General features: G+C 39.3%; 1 protein-coding gene across 1 annotated transcript in view; it reads right to left on the bottom strand.

The window, feature by feature from the left end:
- Positions 1 to 19,090, bottom strand: part of spz4 (Spaetzle domain-containing protein 4) — a 35,365-nt gene extending 16,275 nt beyond the window's left edge. Inside the window, exons 1-2 of the mRNA XM_071582954.1 lie at positions 19,049 to 19,090; positions 18,704 to 18,915 (exon numbers count right to left, since the gene is read on the bottom strand). Coding sequence (XP_071439055.1) covers positions 18,704 to 18,915; positions 19,049 to 19,090 — 254 coding nt within the window. The remainder of the gene's footprint in view (positions 1 to 18,703; positions 18,916 to 19,048) is intronic.
- Between the last annotated feature and the right edge of the window lie 2,073 nt (positions 19,091 to 21,163).

The raw sequence follows: 21,163 nt of genomic DNA on the forward strand, positions 1-21,163 counted from the left end.
ACACTCTTAATCTCCAGATTAAGTTTATTAAGATTAAGTACGTAATATCAAGAAACTTGGAAACTAAATTGGAACTCTATAGCCTCCTATGCACGAAAATATTTAAAAGTAGATTATTCAAAGTTTCCCAACATTTATGAAAATAAAACTTATATTCTCTTTTTTCTAAAAAAATATTACACAGAAATTCATAATTCCATCGAAAAAGCCTCCAGTACGCTCATACGCCTTTCTCACAAACCCACCCGGAGCCCTGCGGCGTAATGTGATGGAGGCGCGATGTTATTTTCTCGACAGCATGACCTGAATTCTTTAAGGGACAGTTCATTTGAATCACGTGTATGCCTACAACATTTACATTTTTCAATCAAAATCATGAACCTGAACTCAATGACGGCTGACCCTCTTCAATTGCGGCCACTTAAATTCCGGTCTACCATTTGGTCCCGAAGTTCCCATGTGCACCCTGGCCCCTGGATGACGATTGATACTGTAGCTCGTAAATCCCAAGGATACCCTTGAGATATAGCGACTTATGGTGCTCGGTAATTTTTTCAAATAATAATTCCTATAATGTGCAAACTAATACGCATTGCTTCAGTTTTCCAAACATATTTTTGAAACATCAAAAAAGATAGGTGTATGCCAAATTGAATACCCGCATTGAAAATGCTACTCGCATAATTGAAATGAAATATTTCGATTCGATTTCTATTCTGGGACTCTAAAAGCTAGAAAAAACCTCAACGTCAATGGTGAACATCGCGCCTGGTACGTGGCCACCAAAACGAAGATTCTCTTGATTAAGTTTCTGGAACGTGGATCTCCATAACACTATATGAAGTTGTGAATGTAACACTTCCGGCTGTCAAAGAGAATCAGACTGGAGCCCATTGTCAAAGACGCAGCTTTTCCCTGCATGTTTTCCATTTAATTTGGTAGATTTAAATTGCCTCCACGGCTTTTAGTGAAAGTCTTTCCGTTGAATAGGAATGTTCTACATTCCAGCAACGGAATAACCACAGCATCATGAGTAATTGCACCAAACATGATTCTTGTTTTATTTTTAAAATGAGTTAGCATCGAATAGATCATTCAGTTCAGTCCCAAGACTCGTAAGAAACTCGCTAGGGTTTAGATATGAATAAGTCAAGGTTTAGATAGCACTTCTTCACCGCACAAAAGAAATGGAAAAGGAGCCAAACGTTGCATTACATAGTCTAATAATAAATATGCGTATGTACGTGTTTGCATACATTGGAAAAATCGTAAAGTGTTCTTTAATAACTTCAAGGCCCAAGTAAGAAAAAAAACCTAGACTAAAAAAAAGAAAAGAAGTGCACAAGGATTGATTAAAATGATCTGGGGCAGAACCGCCTTCTTGAGTGGCAGAGAAGAGAAGATTCTCAAGAGTCGCCAGGAGTCCATAGTTCATCCATTGTCTTCCTCTCCATTCCACTGAAGAAGGTGGCTTCGTGACCGGGAATTTTAACCAGTCCTCGAGCGAGTTTATTTTTGGTGTGCTCTCTGTTTTTTATTTCCTTGAGTCAAGGTTTATACTGTTTATACGTGCAATCAAGCTTATTTTGCTAGCCATAGTTCTCCTCGTCACATACGGCTGCCTTTCACTTTTTTGGGATGCAAACTGTCATTGACCTAACAAATTCTTCAGCCCAGATTCCCTTATAAATTCTATGATTAGTCCGTGGAAATTATTCCTTCTAAACCCAAAAGTAGTTTTTCTGGAATGTTATCAACCCCCGGCCCAATTTGATTGAAGTACCGTAATACCCTTTCAACCAAGCAATCGAGTATATTTGGTCCTAAGCTATCACTATCTACGTCGAGAGGACCTGCAAGCAATTCTGAATGCTACGAACCAAGTATTCTAGGAATATAATACGAGCGTCAAGGAGAAAGCTGAAATCCTTGTATGCAGTAGGAAGAAGCTGAAGGCAGATATTAAAATTCGAGGAGTAAAACTACAACAATCAGAATTTTTCATTTCCTGGGCTGCAATATAACTTGGGATGGGAGATGTTTGGCGGACATCAAGCGGCGAATAGCTCAAGCTAAGAATTAGTTCATGAAGAAGGGTAAACCGCTAAGTTCAAGAAGCCTAAGGTTGCAAACAAGGGAGCAGTTTCTCAAAACGTTCGCTTGGAGCATGGCACTCGACGGATCGGAGACATGAACCATTGAATAAAATAAATGGACCAGCGAAGAATAGGAGCCTTTGAGACATGATACCGGGGAATAATTCTGAATATTAAATGGATATAAAAGTGACGAACGATGGAGTACTAGAGTAGAAGAAGAAAGAGCCATATGGAGAACATTAGGGCATAGGAGAGTGAGATGGATTGGGCTACCCTTGTCACACAACGGATCAGTTAGAAACATAATACAATTAATGGTAAATTGAAGGAATTATCCTGCGAGAGAGGCCAAAAGGAAGCCATCAATATTTTTATATTCAATCCTTAGATTGGTTCACTCCAGCTATTAATTTTATATTCCGATTTAATTCATTCGCACTCTGATTGATGCTCCCTTTTACGTTCTCCTTAATTTGCCCTATTATCAGGGGATGATGGAAATAACCATAAATAGAGAAGAATTGAGAGCTGCAAAAAACATATTTTATGATTGATGTACTGATTATGATACATTTATTAAATTTAACAATGTACCCCCCAGTATTACTTCTAGGGTGCGAAACTAGTATCTAATGTTGAATCCCATTTCCCTTCAGTGGGGAATGGAACGACTTATTAATTTACGAAACACACGGAATATAGAGCCAAATATCAGGAAAAGACCGACAAAGATTGCACAATGGAAGGATGACACGCTAGTTCTAAATTAAGCTCTCAGAAAATCTAAGAGAGGGCGCTCGTAGTATCAACGAGGTTTACTTTTAGCAAGTCTTGTCTCTCATTGGAATGCTGTTAAATCTCGGCTATGGGCATCGCGTAATTTCATTTTCATAGTCGATTGAAGCATCAAACTTTTGTTTATGCAGATAAATAGAAAAAAATGACTCCCGTGCGGTGATTAAACACTTACACTTAAAAGACTTAAAACTAAAAGAAGTCACAGCCGATTCGGATGAAGTTTCGCACAACTGCTCCTGTGTTTCGGCACAGTTAAAATTGAGTAAATGAGTTTAAACGTGGTCTTACATCCGCACAGGATGAATATCTTTCAGGGCGTCCAGTGGAAGTGAATTATTCGGAAATATTGAAATTATTCATGTTATGGTTTTGAGTGATCAACGAATCAACGTTCACGAAATAGTTTAGGTGGGAGGTATATGTATATTACAAGTCAGTGTGTTTTCAATTTTTCATAAAAAACTAGGTATGAAAAAATTACTGGCAAGAAGGGTGTCACGTGCGCTCTCAGTGGAAATAGCGGGTTTCTAAAGGCAATCCGGCTCCAAAGAAGGCGATGATGGTGAAATTGGTCGACAAGGTGATGGCCACGGGTTTTTGGAATGCAAGCGTAATCAACATCAACATTGACAACTTTCAAAGAGAACAAATGATAAATGGAGAGTATTGTGCGTCGTTATTGCACCAGTTGAGCGAAGAAATCAAGAAAAACCGTCCTCATGTGGCAAAGCAAAACATTTTCTTCAAAAAGATAGTGCATTGGTACACACCTGCGCAGTTCCGATAGCGAAATTTATGGAATTCAAGCAAATTATCACAAAATCCACTGTATTCATTAGATGTGGTCCCAGGTGACTTTTTAATTTCCAAAATTGAAGAAATTTTTCAGTGGAGAACGATTTACGACAAACGAGGAGGTCATCGTCAACACAGCTGTCTATTTGAGTATCTCCCAAAATCCTACTTTTTGAATGGCTTAAAAAAGTTGGAGAAACGCTGGGAGAGGTGTATCGCGTTAAAAGAAGGTTATGATGATAAGTAGAAAATCTACCAAAAATAATATTTCTTTATTTATTCCAAAGTACTAATTGAACGACTCATGTGTAGACGAAAGATGCATAAGCAATTTTAGGAACAACAACAAGATTTTAATTGGAAACTTTAATTGCTTAAAATCGATAATTTCTCCCATGGTGGAAATATGTTTACAGCATTACAAATGCATCAATTTTCGAAAACCAATTCCAATGCGAATATCAATGGTTACACAATGTTGATTCTCTTACTTAGCTACTATTAATTTTCCAACTTGCAGTCGTATTTTAAAAGAAACATTTAAGTTTAGAAATTCGCTAAATTTGAACTATATTTTTCAAATCACATCCATACAAAGCTCGGCGATGATTCCCATAGGAACAACTCCAACCTTCTGACATAACGTTTTCAAGTGGCATGTTCTGGGATTAATTACCTCTCCTCATGGTGCTCCAGAAATGAACATTTTACGGTGGTACTCTAGACTGTATCACATTCAAATTAGATAGTGCATACAATATTTTAGCATAACGGGACACGATTCAGCGGCCAATCACTCACCTAGAAGTCACGATCATTTCTCTCACCCGGCGAGGCGCTACTACTCTCGGCATACTTTAGATTAGAGTGGATAATTTTAGTGCAATTGATAAAACTTAAGCAAATGGCGAACAGCGTCCAAACGGTGTCCATTGGTACTTTCTTGAACATGGAACAATATTATTCAAGTTCTCATGAAATGCATAAACAGTAGACGATTCTTACAGGGTAGTCTATAAGGAGAGAGTGGCATATATGTATATGCACCCCAAAACACAAGTGATACAGAGATAAAATCCTTACTGTACTTTATGTATCGTAGTAACAAATAAAACCTCTTGTTCACAATTTCTCGGTTTAGCTACATTAAATTTAAAAGTGGTTTTTTTATACATGAGAAGGAGTGAACTACATTTTGAACTTTCCTTTAAATTCAATGGCGGTTATTTATAGTGATTTACAGGGTTCGTCCGGAAAATAAGTGTACTGAGCTCAGGAAAAAAAATTATTACACTTTTACATATCTTAAGCTAATATTCCTCAAAATAGGACCCTTGTGAGTCGATACACTTGTTCCAGCGGCGTTCCCATTCCTGGAACGCTCCCGCGAAGGCATCATCGGGAACCTCTCGAAGACTCGTCGTCGACCTCTTCTCTGCCCTCCACGAACATCTTGTGCCACCGAAAGATCACGTTTCTGGACATGGCTGACTCCCCGTAAGCCTGGTTAATCATACCGACAGTTTCGGTAGACGATTTCCCAAGCTTTACCGCAAATTTGATGGAATAACGCTGCTCCAAAAACTTCGGCATCGCGTTCCGTGACGTGGGTCGAGCGTGGAGGTTCGCGTTAACAGAGCTCCTCACTACACCACAGCTCAGAGCCGACTGCCTTTTTCAGCGTCGCTTGCCAACATACCCCCCTCCAATCGCAGCCCGTCAGAGCGGTGCTGGGCGCGCCTGGAGCGGCGCGCCCAGCCCAGGAGTCAGTACACTTATTTTCCGGACGAACCCTGTATGTAAATGACGCCATTTAAACAACTGGGAAAAATTTATTTTTCTCACAATTCAAGCACATTGTGACAATGCGTTTTGGTATTCACCTCTGAATTTTCTGTTGGTGATAACAACAATTAAGTGTCACGTGCTTCATTTTTCATTCGCAACTTACACCCTCTCCTGAATAAATACTGGGCACGCCCAGTCACAATGAAATGTTTCAACGATTTTTTTCTCTACATAATTTTAAAAATAAAATGATATAAAATGATTTTAAAATTATAGGCCCGTATTTTGCAAAACCTTATCATAAATGGAACGTCTACTAACGTAAGTTCTGATTTTAGAGGATTACGGCATTTAGACACACCCAAATTTGTTTTTATGGTAGTTCGTTGCACGGCTACACAGCAAGAAAATTTATGAGAAATGGTGTCCATATACTTTTAGGTTATTTATTGGTTTTTACCTGGTTTAATGCATTTTATGTTTAGTTGATGGATTGAATTCACTAACTCCTCCGAATACTTTAGGTACATTTGCGAAAGAAATCACGTGCAACCTAAGGGAGAGGCACGGTGGTGAAAGAAAAACCTGACAGGTGAATGGAAATAAAAATATAGAAAATGACTGCATGATAAAATATTGGGAGATATGTGAGAAGTAGCTATATTAAGGAACAAACCCTTAGGAAGACATCTTAACGAAAAAGTGAGACGATTACGACCGGAAGCAAAAAATATGCATGAACGATGCGTTTCTAATCAATGATTCTAATCGCCTTCTAACCGAAAGATTGCATGTTGTAGCTTCGTGTTAGGCATGAGTTTTGTGAACTGTAATGGCTCGGCTCGAGGGACACTCGTCAACAAACCAAGAGCAGATTATCAGGATCCCAGAGGAAGACAGGCCACCAAATATACCATTAAATAAAAAAAGTAAACTCGAAAGAATTGTGAAAGGCCATTGTAGAGCGAAGTGTGCGCAGCACACAGCAGCACAGTGGAATTGTAGTAGTGACGAAAGGCCGTCGGAAAATTAATGCCAGACCAGGAAAATCACATAAAAGATGGAGGCCGTACACTAAGGTGCTGATATAATAATTATAAATATCCGCAAACCATCGCATACAGAATTAATCATCTTTAAGAAGGTTTCTAAAAGCGCAAAGTGAAAAAAAAATTCTGACTGTGGGAAAATTAAAGAAACTATTAAAACGGAAGAAGAAAAATTTATCAGATGTAATCTACGTCAACTCTGATCTAGAGATTTGATAGATTTAGGGACATGTAACAAATAATCAAATTTCCGCAAGGGAAACGATAGACGGAAGGGAAATGAAACACCTTACGCTCCCTAATACTCTTTGCATGGGAATGGAAGAGTCGTAGAAGAGCATGGAATGGCCATCAAAGGGATTAAGAAGAGAATGGCAAATAAAATTGCATGCACCCGTTGATATTTGACACTGTCATGAATGCAGAGAACCGAAACGGCCATCATTTCAATCTTAATTTACCAGAAGGTAAAGCATCAAAATTTCCTCAAAAGAAAGAAATTACATTTCTTTTGGGTAATGTGAAAAAAGCCTATTGAAACGTGTAAGATGATCCTAGCATATCGAGTATCTGGGTCATTTCAGGTTACCAACTTTGCCTTCGTGAAACTGAACTCTCCTTTACCCCACTCTAAATTTGTGATTCCACGCCTTGAATGAGACATTCACATCAAATAAAAATTCACGTTGGTGAACGAGCTTTTATATTTATTTTGAGAAAGTACCTAAGCATATTTTTAATGCAGTGTCTCTATTCAATTTTCGAACTCGAAACACCAACTTAGTTTAGTTCCATCTGGACATCCTATTCATGCATTCTGAGGGAATTAATTTGAATAAAATATCGTTTGAAAAGTCAAAATGTATACACATTGAAGTCCAGTTTTATATGCTTCGATATGTCAAACTGTCTTCCATAGCAATAAGGTTAGACATTTGAGTAAATTGTCTCCCTCCTGTCACATAGAAAAAGTATGTAAATACAAATCAATAGAAATTCCAATTAAATTTCCTATTATTAGACGAAGAAAAACTATTTTCAACCACTGCTTTTGAATTAATCGCAGATAGATTTCTGTTTTAAACGATCAAAACATTGTGCTACTAGCGATGAGATACGAGGGTAGTTTGAAAGGTTCTCGGATTCACCACCAGAAGACAGCGCTAGCACAACGAGTTTCCTGCGTTGTAATAGGTAATCCTTTATCAGCAAACAAACAACGTCTTAGTGCTCTGGGAAGAGATCTGTGGTGCAGATGCCTCTCTCTTGTTGCTCCCGTGTAGTGATTTGTGACGATGGAAAAAAATTAGATTCGAGCAGTGCTTAAATACTTCTGAAAGAAAGGTTTGAAAGTAAAATAAATTCATGCCGACTTTCAGAAAATTCTAGGGAACTCTACTCCTTCATATTTCACTGTTGCTCTTGGGAGTTTGAGTTTGGTCGGGACATCTTAGACGATGATCTGCGCAGTGGTTGGCCAAAATGTGCCACTACCCCAGAGATAATTGCAAAAGTGCATTAAATGGTCAAGAAGGATCGCCGACTGAAAGAGCAAGAAATCAATAAACCTGTAGGAATGTCATATGAACGGGCATATCACATTTTAACAGTGTAATTGGATATGAGAATATTATCTGATAGAAGGGTGCCGCGACTCTACGCAGGAACACATACTCATCTCAGAATAGAAATTTCCAAACATTTGTTGCCCAGTTTGAAGAGCAACCAGCAAACTTTTCTGCTCCAATTTGTGACCATATTGAAACTTGGGTCCACTGCTACACCCTAGAGACAAAACAGCAATCAGGGCAGTTGAAACATATTGATTCACCACCACCAAAGAAAGCAAAAGCTATACAGTCAGCCGGAAAGGTGATGGCTACAGTGTTCTGGAATGCGAAAGGGATTCTGTTAATAAATTATCTCCCCACAGGTCAATAAATTACTAGACAATACTACGCTAACCTCCTGGACCAACTACAGCAAAAGATACTCGAGAAAAGATCATGCTTGGCAAGAGAGAAAGTCATATCTCATCAAGACAATGCACGCTCACACACATATCGTTGTCATGGCAAAAATAGTGAACAAAGGTACCGGTACAATATTATTTTGGAATTTTCTCGTAGTTTATCATTATGTATTGAGGTATTTTTTCAATAGAAATGAGCCGTATAGTTGCATTAGAATGAAATCGAGGCCAAGTGGAGGAGACCGAATTTTTATTTCGACCCTAAGAGGCAGGAAATTTCTCAATTACATATGACTCAGTGCAGAAGTTTTGTCAAGTGATCACACCTTGTGCTATTATATATATATATATATATATATATATATATATATATATATATATATATATATATGTGCAAACTAATGGAGCCAAGTGAGTACCAAAATCGCTCAAAATTGCCCATCGAGTCTCGACAGGTAGTGTGCAGCCTCACCGCCGAGTAGCGAACCAGGGAGTTCGGTGAGCGGTCGGCTTGTGGGCGGCCGTTTCCACTCCTGTGGTGTCGGGTGAAGAGTTAGGTACAAACGTGGGCGTGCTAAGTGTTGCGGGGGTCGCCAGAGGAGACCGGAGAGAGCGCAGGAGGACGCGTCGGCGGGGAAACACGCTCCTGGGTCGTCGAGGACGCCATTCTCGGCGCATGGCTGTCACTTCCTAGTTTCCCCGGCGCGCATTTCACCCAATGATTATTCTGGGAGGTGAACGATACGTAAATCATGGTGGCTTTTATTTAACTTTATTCTTAGATCGGAGACCTAAATTGCAACAGCATGGCTTCAAAATAAAGCTATTATTCCAGGAATCCCGTTTCCAGATATTTCATGCCAAGACTGCAGCTGTAGTTTTCACGAAAAGCCCGAGTCATTTAATGCCAAAAGAGAATGTTTGTGAATCCGAGGTCAATAAGATTCCTGGGAGAATTGAATGCACGTGCTGTTTAACAGCGCATCAATTTCTTATTTATTATTTATGCCAAATTCTTTGTTATGCTTCTGCCAATTCTTTTAGCAATGGTAAAATAGAGTAAAAGAATAATTAAAATCTTTGAGAAAATGTCAAATATGTAATATTTACTTCAGCAGTCCCAGATTTTAAAATGAATACCCTAATTTTATTTCTGTAGCATAAATATTGATATCTCGTTTACGAATATGACGACTCAGGGGTGCAGGACTTCATAAAGCCGCTTAGGAAGTCGAAAAGCCAAAAGCCAGGAATTTTCTCAATTACGGATGATTTCATGCAAAACTCGGAGCAGACGGTCCCATATGAGTGAGACTCTCTCTACTCTTCCTCTGGATGAAGGGTGGGGAGAAACGCGGATACGAATTTAGTATCATCTTAATGAAAGTCGACTAAGATAACCACGTTTTAACGCATTCGACGGACGTAGGACTGCACTTGAAAGTTCTTCGCACATGACATCCAAGTAAAAATCGAAATATCGCTGGAAAATACTGCTTTAACGAGGCAACGACCAACATTCCTCTTCAGCGTAAAAATACAGAGCCAATGCAGGTCGATGCCTAGGGATTTTACCTTAGCATTGCTTTTATTTCCCACTTTTTGATACCCAGAGCACCTGTGAATCACGGTAAACCACTTTTGGATTTCCATTGCCTTATCCTATTATCCCCTTGTAAGGGGCTTCTCAAATAATTGGGGTGGACATTTTCGACAAAATATTATTCCAAAAGTCACTGGCGCAAATTTCTCACCGACTCAATTCCCATTGAGTTGGCTTTAATTTCCCAACACTGTAAAAGTAAGTGCAAATTACAGAGTGCATGCCTCTCCGCCTAATGCTCATCGCCATGACACACGCGAAATGTCGCGTCTCTTAAGCTAAATGAAAAGAGCCCACCTAAGAGGCTGTGAATATCCCCAGATCAGTCGAACTTTTTGAAGCCAAATTTAATCGCAAATAAAGCATAAGTTTCAGGTATCGTTGACAAAAACCTAGATAAATACAATATCAAAAATTGAATAAAATGACATGGATGCGAGTTGATTCGATCAATATCCGTTATCTGTTCAATTCCAATAAGCAATTTATTCTGGGAAAAATAATTGCAATCTGTCTTAAATAAAAAAAATTATAAATCTATTTGTCAATCAATTGAGATTTAATCTGTTTATCGATCAATTGAGATTGATACTCGTAGATCAGCACCAGTCAATGTCTATTATTATTTAAACAGTTCAAAATACATAAAGTAAGAGAGTAGTTGGGTTTCGAATCCGTATGCTATCCAGCAGATTAAAATTACTACTCTGCCTAAATCACAAGTATTATAAGTCTTCTCTTCATTATGCAAGTTGGTTCACTACCCACAATGCCTAATCGTTCTCACAACTAATGACATCTTAAATCATTATGTACCTCATCGGCAATCATTAGTTAATTTGAATTCCTTAGTAATCAGGAAAGATAAATGGTACTGCCCTCACGCCTTCGAAAACTTATAAAAGCATTAGCACAATAATATATAGATGTAATAGTAAGGTAACGTTTGTTTCCATCTTTATCCCAAGCAAAAGAATTTGGAATGGTTTCCTATTTCCTATTCAACCCAGTGGAATCGAACGCTTCGATAGCCGCCGCACTGAAGTTGTATGAACCCCCCGCACGGGAAAGCGGACCAGGAGCAATCATTATTTCTCCTGCCGGTAGATTTTTGAGGTCCATAGGAAATTCTAAACCCTTCCTCCACTTCAAGGTTTCATTTCATCAGAAGTATTGACTTAATATATGCGGCGGGTGTGGAGAAAGATGGTAAGCTGTTAGAAGAAATCCGAAATAGACGTAAACTAGGAATACAGGAATTGTATTGGGTAAATGGAAAAGAGTCATCTTATAGACATTTTCGACGTCATTTAGGGAGTGTGTGAGGAGATGAAAATGGCTACAGTGTGAGGTTGAAGTTGTCTACACTTAGAGAAGGTGCTTTGGAAGCCTACGAAGATATCGCGTAATTTTCAGAAATGATGGAAGCCGATCTGACTAACTGAGGTAAGTACAACTTAGGTGCATATATTTAATAGCGACGATTTTCCTTAGCCATTCAATCAACTGTTGAAGCGCCATAGACCCAATTAATTGGGATTCGTCATTATTTTTATAACACAAAAAAATTGCTTTTATCTTTGATCAGCATCAAGAATGATCAATGGCTAACGTACTGTCTTCCAACCGAGAGGGTCTGGGTACGAATCCTTAAGGCGACAAGGTTATACCAATCCCTACTTGAGGTGTTTTGTGGCGAGCACTTTGAGTGAGTACACCGTCCGTCGGAATGGACGTCAAGCTGCGGACCCCTTGGCGCCTTTCGTTAAGAGTAGGCTAATTCTGGCGGCGGGTTTATCTCCACCCTTCATCCTTTCTTATTCATTCCTAATGGCGCAAATGACCTTAGCTGTCGGTTGCCTCTCCTAAAACTACTGCCAAGAATAATCAACCTATTGGCGAAACTAAAAATGCAGAAACAATGGAACGCAGCTGGGTCACAATGTGGTCCTTTTGACGGGAAGTATATCTAAACGCGCACTATGCTCGCACATCTAGCCTCTCTGTGAGTATACAGACCTCTCACATGATCCCGGTGCCAAAAAATTTCCTTGACCTAGGCCACCTATTACATTTATTTCCATAGGATACACACAGAGCTGAATAGTTTCCATTGTTGCCTCCTTTTTCCGTTAATAATCATTTAATCATCAAGTAAAGGTCGATGAGGTGTGAGATTTGACAAAAATTGACTACTTTTCTCGAGATACTTAGCAATTGGAATGTTCTACAACGGGTGTCAAGTTTCAGCTGTTTTTGCTAGTGTGCAGAAGAAGCTATTGCAATGAACGGACTCGCCTAGATAAATATGGATCCAATTCCTGCGGGTGAGCTGTGAATTTTAAACGGAAATAATTGGAATGTATGGAGTGGAGTGGATGTTCAAGCCCTATCGTGACATTTTCAGCGCTAAAAACTCAAGGTGTAGAGTTATAGGAGTCAGCGCACGTGGTGGACTCCCCGGCATTCAACTTCATTGCGGTATGAGAACTTAGTGAATTGAATTGTATAGTGTCATTTCTATTGGCCATCGCTTATTTATTTGAAGAAAAATACTAAAATGAGCTCCAAGACTGGCAACTCTCATGTGTTCACACTAGAGGAGAAAATTGAAATTCACCACTTGCGGTCAATAATTTAGCAAAATTCCAATATAAGGTATTTTACATGAGAGTTGTCAATCTAATTCTGAATTTGAAATCATTCTATACGCAAAATCCAAGAATTTCATTGACTTGTTACTCCCTAATACTCTAAATCGCTTATACAATACCAATATATATTCTTCCTTGTGTGTCTCTCGAAAAAGAAAGCCATGAAAAGAGAATGTAAGCTTAAAAGAGATCCGCATTATTTTTAATAAGCCTTTATAACTGTAGGGAATTTACAAAAATCCAGAAATACGAAATGAGCTTATGCAATAAATTTCACATTATTTGCATCGCAGAATTATTATGGGGAAGAGCAGTTATACATTATCATTTATGAATTGACCGAGAAAGGACAGAAACCCTTCAACAAAAGAAACAATCTAAAGAGAATGTGGATGCCTCAATTGTCTTTTATGCAACTCTTTGCTGACTATTGCATTGCAGAGGCATATCATTAGAGCTTCGGTGGAGTTAGCCATTATACCCGATGTGCTTTGTGTAATAAAGTTCATTGTTAAAGCGTGGAGTTCATTACACAAAGAAATAACATAAGCACATTTTTTAATAATTTGGCGGTAAATAATTAGAAAATATCACTAGGTGGAATACGACACACATTATTCTCAAAAAAGTTTTTTTTATTTTCACAAAACATATCTAGAGTAGTCTTCATACTTAGGATATTCAAGTTATAAAATAAGCTCAAGTTTTAATATCTTATTCATACCTACATAGTGACTCATTCTCTCACAGACGGCTTAAAGTGATGGAATTAACCATTTAATGGTCACTCCATTATAAAAATATGTCCGCTCAGTGAATTTTGAGCATAAAATAATAACTTTGGAAGTGGCAAGAAAAACTATTTTTGAAATACATTTAAAATTGAAGCAAAATTATACCCAAAAGTGCAATTTTTATGTACCCTGTAAATTACTATCTATTGTTACTGTAGCAAATGGCCAATTGGAAATATTTAAATGATTAACACTGTTATGAAGGAATTTGTAATTTTTATTGCGAAAATTTGAAATTTCACATCCGACTGTATGATGTATGCAACTCAACAAATACTTTACCCTTATTACAAGACATTTTTTCTAACATATTTGCACTTTGTCGGTGTTCACGAGTTTATTCCGTAAATTATTCCTTAAAAAAATAAAATCATAAAACTTAAGCGAAATCCGACCTGCCACTAACCGTCTCTCTCATTGTAAAAAATGATGTTCATTGTACATTTCGCGTTATTAGGGTGGTTTTCAAGCAAAGTCTGGTTTTATTTTTCGAGAATTTGAATGCGTCAACTAGGCGGGTCTCATGGGAAATAAACCAGGAAGCTTACGCACCGGAAAGACGAAGATTTGTGATTTGATTCGTGGTCCAGGAAAACTTTCACTTGGCAATTTCACTATTTCTCCGTATTAATTCCAAGGTGATATAATGCAATTTCGGATTCACTGGCCTAATTTTTTGATAATTTCGGTTTTACTCTCGAGGTAGTATCCCATGAGCAATCGTTGGCTGATTCAATTTCTTCCGCCGGTTCCATTTTTGCAGGAGCAGCCATAGAAGCAGAACGATATCTGCTTGAAAACTGACAGCGAAAGTCACATGTTGGTGCTGCGAGACGTATTTTATGCCAAAAAATGTGCCAAGAATATTTTTAAACTGCATCCTGTAAATATAAGACTGGCGAAAAATCACTGGACGCCTCAGTTATATGTCACGTGACCTTTTCCCTCACATTAAGTCTATTACCAAAAAATTCATACATTCGCTTTGAAACTTTTCATTAAATTCATTCACATTTCAACTTTTGCAACCATGAATGGAATATATTTTCAACTTTGTGCCACGATATAACCAGCTGAGGTGAAATATTCTCACAATAACAAATCACCTTAGCTGACGCAACAGCTAATCTCGTAATTCTCTAAATACGTGAACAAAAAAATCGGTGGATTCAATTTCACGGCGCCAATTTTTCGGTTTTTAAGTAAATTTGAAATGGTATAAAAACATTTTTATTATCTTTCATCCATCAAGACATCACGTAGTTCCTTTGGAAATTGAAGTTTTGGAGTCGTGGGAAGTAAAATACGCTCCCCTCGCACAGTTTCTTCTTGGGCAATTCTAGAAGCAATATATTTAGAAAATAAAAATCACGCAAAAAAATGCTTCGCAACAGCACCTTTTATTAAGAAACCATTACCTTACTAGCGTTTATCTCATCTATCCTACCCTAAAAGCATACGGGACCAGTGATACAGGTTCCCCGTATTGCTTTTAAATGAACTTAAACCTAGAAAAAGTTGGCAATACATAAGGAGTTATAGTAAAAATCAATTTAATGGTTCTCATTCTCACTTCTATTTGCTTATTTCTCCAAAGATTACTAGGGAAATAAAGTCTAGTCCAAATAAAATAATATGTAACGCATTACAAGTGCCGAGTGACAAAAGATGCATTTTGATTTGCAAAATAATTTTTTGTAATGTATTTGTTAATTTATTACATCAATGGCAAGTAAAGACTGAGAATCAATAGTAGGCGTTGGATTAGTAGGAAAAATAAGGGAGGTGGGTGAGTGGAAGTAGCATGGGTATTGTGCAATAGGTGGTTTTATTTCATAAGAAACCTTTGTAAACGAACCAAGTAATCGCGTTAAACATATGTGATCATGTTTTCTATTAATTAGCAAGTTTAAATTTCCCTAATTCATAGTAATCCGCCGCCCACAATCAGCATCGACCAAGAACTCGTAATAATCGAAAGAATCCCCACTAACAAAAGTTACAGCGAGAAAATCAACAACTATTAGCTCCGTAAAAGACGAAGGGAGCTTACCATCATTCAGAAAATTTCCCCTCCTATCTATCCAAATAATATTTGCACGCGAGTCGTGCAAAAATTTCTTTCCAAACAACCTTTACCATCCAATACCCAAAATTAACCCCAAAGATGAATGTGAGTTCACATTTCGCAGTAAAACAGTTTCAAGGAAGGGTGTTCACGAGAGACTTGTGAGCAGGTGGGCAGTTATATCGGTCAGATCAAGCAGGATATTTAACCATTGCTAGGGAAAATAGAAAACGTAACATGGCAGTTAACCTCACACCTATAATATTGATACAAACCTGATCTAGAAAAACCCCGCCTTCCATTTCAAATTTAATGTATTAATCGAGGAAAAGAAAAGGCAAAGGATGATACTTAATGCTTTTGTGCAAGGAATTGAATGCACTCGTAAAGATCGAAACTATCCAACGAGCAAAGAAGAGTCTCATTCTAAGATAAATATAGTTCCTTTCTAGCCCCTCCCCAACCCTGCACCCTTTTCCGTCATCTTTTCTTGGTGTGAAGATAAAATGAGTGAGCTTTTGACCAGTAAAGTTTATTGATGATAACTCTGATTGACAGCTAAGAGTTTTTTACGAAGGGGTCTCGTATACCTGTAATGCGGTTAGATAGGTGGCCATCGATGGGAAGACGGGGAAAGTAAACCTTGAGTCACTTCATAATACACTAAGACACCTGTGTCGAAGCTTAGGCCGTGACCAATAGATTTTATCATCCACCCGTCCAACACAGGTGTCTGCCCGTGTTCCAAGTGACCAACAACCCTCTCCCCCCTCCGTCGATGGCAACCCAGCTGACCAAGTTAACGGTACCAGAGCGGCCTTCGTAAAACCCTATAAATTGGATATCGAATTTTTCATCAGTGCCCCATTCCTTAGGCTATCACCACCACAAATTCAACCCCCGCTCATCCAGATTCCCAAACCTGTAAACCGTGCGTAGTTAAAAAAAAAACTTCGTCTGTTTTGGACATAGCCTGACGTGCCTTGAAGATGACCCTACGGAGCAGAACGCAAGCCCTTTGGAGCTCCATCACCACGGAATACTGGAAACACTTATTTCCTAATTTCGCTCTACTGTTTACGCAATTCCACCCCAAAACTGAATGTTAGTGAATTTTCTGTCAAACCGCCTCCTTCCGCCCGGATTCCCTGTAATTCTCCCAACCTCCTGCCTACACCCTTAACTTCCCCTCCCCAGGCAAACACGGTACATTAGGCAGCACCTGTTTTCACTCTTTACATGACGATGATGTAATCACGTGGCGAATAGGCAACGGTTCTACCCGTTTTGCGTATCACGAGCACCAACAGCCATAGTAGGGGTCACAGATTTAGGCTCTTCCTTTGCTAACCATAGCTAGGGCGGAGGCAGAGTGCTCCTGGAAGGAGCAGGCAACGGGCAGAAAAAGGTTTGCAGGCAGCGCAGCAACGTGCGTTTAGCCGCGAGATTTCGAAGGATTTTGTCGAACCAATCATTCCCCATTGGCGGAGTCGTTTTCGATAACGTCGCGCGACGAGCGACATGCCCACCAATTCCCTATCCATCACCCGTTGATGCGCGGGCGGATTGCGGCTAAAGAGACCACTCTTGAGCCGCGTCCAAACTGGTCAGTTAGGCACCTATATCGCTCAAATTTAGGAAGGACACTAACTTTAAGGATGTCCAAACTATGGAAAGGTGCTTCAATCAGTTATTCATTATGTCCAAACTCGTTAGGCAGCAGGGGGGTACAAATTTATGCATCCAATACGGCATATGGATTTAGGACACAGGAAGTGTATCCTAAATACGCCAGAGTGCGACCCCATAATTCCAAGTGCTTGAAGCGTGGCAATTGGCGGAGGAATAACCGCCTTGGTGGGAATGTATTAAATAAATAGGTCACAGTAAAATTCCTTTTTTATATTCTTACTCTGGAAGCGCTGAAGAAACGTAGAGCCTTGTGGCAAAAGGCGAGACTTCCAATTCAGGAGAAATCTAGCGTCTCCCGCATGAATGTGGTTTTAATTCTTGTAATAACTTTTTTTTAAAGTTATTGAATAGAGTTGTGTGAAATAAAGAGGTGGTAATTACACATTTTTTTTGGTTTGGTTGTCCATATCATGACAAAGAACATCGTCTTTTTATATTATCCTCTTTACTCCTACTCTCACATTTTTTTTGGATACCACTGTGATCCATGCCTCGTTTTTGTGCTTGTTAAATCCTATTTCGGTATCAAAACATTACGGAAAATAATCTCCAAGCGTAAAGATGTGTTTGGATAGTTTATGCATTTGGTAATGGCCTTAGCAAAAATATAACTGTCTGCATTCATGCAACTGGGTAATCATGCATATATCGTGGGCCAAACCTCGGCAAAGAGAGTCACCATTTCACTACATTGAAAAAATCTAAAAAGTAATAAAACCAACAAGAATTAAAAATTGCCGACAAAAACTAATTGTATGCTAAAAATTAATCAATAAGAAGCTAAACTAAAAAAATATGAAACCCTTAGATATAAAATTACGTCTAAAAATAATAGAACCAAACGCGACACAAATCATATCTAAAAACAATTAATGACTGAAAGCCTTGACCTTGGAGTAAAATACTATATATTAAGGTAAAAAGTCTAAAATTATTTATGTAAAATACTATCTGAACTATTAAAGTAAAGCAAAATCTAAAAGAAAATGAATAAGAAACTACTTTCAAAAATTGCCTAAGTTCCTAAATTAAAATAAAGAAAAGGAAAATTTTAATTTAAAAAACTACCGCATGAATTTACAGGTGAACTCAGAAATTCGCAAAAACCATAAGGTGCACTCTTTTGCAAATAAATAAAATTTTTGCACGAGCTATATCACTTGTCAAAGTATTTACATTCATACATCACCTATGAATTCTTTATTCTTCGCTACACAGATGGCAGTACTACTACGTAGAGTGTCCAAACTCAAGCTGCCTTTCCATCAGGCGCCTTACATTTAGGCACCTAAAAGCATGCATCCTAATACCTAACCAGTTTGAACGCAGCTTTAATGTTAGGGGGAAGGGTAGAGTGGGGAGAGGGAGGCATCGCTGACCGGGTGAGTTACCATGGATATCCACTGCCCGGGATGGCGCACCAAGACTGCTTCCGGAAGTCGCAGGGCGGCGGGGGCGTGGGCGGCGGGCGGCCCGCGAGGTAGTCACTTCCTCCCGAGAAGTGTGAGCGGCCGGATGGGACGCGTCCCGCGGGCCGCATACAGGCAGTGTATTCGTCGAAAGCAGTAGCTCCATGCGACACGAGTGCCACTACCAATGCCACCTGTGGGTTACAACGTATTCGGTCAGAGTGCAGGCAGAAATGGAAGAAAATAGAAGGGCAAGTAGGGATTTGCTCCGGAGTTATTTCGCCAGTTTGGGACTGGTGGGGAGAGGAAGGAGTGGAACGCGAGTACCCTGGCATCGGCAGAAGGTTTTATTAAATGGGTGTGATCCATTACTGAGCACCCCACCCAATGGACGCTCTAATATATTTCATTCACTCCTAAACAATTCCAAATGGATACAAAATGACCATGGCAAATCCAACTACTTCCGGGATTTTTGGTCGAACCATTAAGGGAAACCAATTCCCACGGGCCCTCTCCACAAATTATAATCCATATCATTCAATCAAAAGAGTACCCCCACATCTTTAAACAATAACAAACTCTAATATTTATATGGCTAATAAAAATATGCATATAAAAACTAAGAAAGAGCTACATATCTTTGAAAAAGGGCTACGAGCTAAACTCGCTTCGCAGTCACCAGATATTATTTTAATGATCAGAATTGCAATTTCCTCGAAATTTAACTTGCCCCTCCAGAAAATTAACTCGTTTTTGTAGAGTTTCATGAAAATGTATTAACATATTAACCATTGCAACCGGATAGAAATTACGGGAGATTGGGATAGTTGAAATACACACATAAGTATAACATTAATATAATCATTATGAAAACAAAGTGAAACAGCTCACTGGAGCTGAGTGGCAGTTTTCTTTAGACTAAAATTATGTAAAATTACAGTTATTTAACAAAAACTTTTTGCAGTACCTTGATGTCAATTTCTGTCACGTAAATACTCTAATTTAATAAAATAACCCAGCCTTCCCATGGGGGAGAATTACTAAGTGATATTTTCCGTTGACACGAAATTCAACCACCTGACGGAATCTTCCCAGATGAGATTTTAATTATGATCATTTTTCTTATTAAATGTGAGCCAAAATAGGGAACTTAAGTTGCATTGACTTTCAGCTGAGCTTTGCAAAATTTTAGCAACGTCCCCAGGAAAAAATGCAATCAAATTATTTTTTTGAAACTAGTACGGTATTTTTCGGCAATTTATTTTTGATAGACAAATGGGAAGAACTATGGCCATTGGAATATTAACAACTAAAGAAAGATTGAAACAAGAAAAATATCTGATACTATAAGGCAGAGCGATGCATAACATTGAGCGGCGGTTTCTCGTGCGATGTCGAGCGTCTTTTCAAATGCTCCGCAGCAGTTAAAAGCCTTCCCGTCACTTAGAAGTGACGTCCGTAACAATGGAAACCGTGACATTCATGACACTACTTCGGAATGCAGGAATATTGCGATAAGTTCGACGAACGAAAAAAATGCATACGGACACTTAAAATAAAACATCCTACCGTGAGAGTTCTTCTCCTGGAGTAAATAGGGATGAAGTCCCTAAATTACTCCTGCCATATTCGTTTTTCGTTGAAGTCGATGTTAACTTGACAAAGCGATTCAGTACGCATAGGTTTACGAGGAGGTCGACGTGAGAACCTTCGATGACCCCCTGCGGTGCCGGCCACTATAATTCAGCTCTCTCCCCCCCCCCTCCCACCTCTCCGCCAAAAATGTATCTCCCACGACGAGATTTGACAAAGTTGACATGCCCACATGAACGATATAGATGCGCGGCCGTGGAATTGGAATCGAACGAACGCACCTGACCGTATAACCTTGAATCGCTTTTCGGAGTCCCACACCGACGGGGATTTGGGGCGCGCTCGCTCGCGTCCCAGCGCCGCGCACCCACTTTCACCGGCTGTGACGCCCGCCGCCATCAATTCCTGCTCCCTCCCTTCCCCGACCGAGAGTGTCACCGTTAGTCCTTCTCCCCCCTTCCTTCCTCCCCGCCCTTCAATTGGGCGCTCACGGGCGGGTATTTCTGGTCCGTGACCCCTTCTTGCTTTCAAAGATTCCATGAAACAATTAAGGAGATCCCCGTCGGGTTTGAAGGATCAAAAGTAGCACAGCTTTCGCGTCGCCGTGGGGAGGGCAGGGCGTTTCGTCACCCGCGCTGAATCAGTTACCAGCCATCGATCCGCTGGGGGAACAGATTTCATTGCAATGCCAACGGCGCATTAACCTCGCGAGCCAGGCGGAAAAAAAAAGATCGCGAGGGAAAAGGTGAAGTTGGATATGTGAAATTATATCCGTAAAGCCAAATTACCGAATGACATGCACGTTTGCATATGGAGTTCAAGGTATCAGGTTTTGTGTGCTCTCGG

This window comes from Hetaerina americana, unplaced genomic scaffold (genome assembly GCF_022747635.1).
Source record: "Hetaerina americana unplaced genomic scaffold, ioHetAmer1.1.p SCAF_12, whole genome shotgun sequence".
Classification (NCBI taxonomy): domain Eukaryota; kingdom Metazoa; phylum Arthropoda; class Insecta; order Odonata; family Calopterygidae; genus Hetaerina; species Hetaerina americana.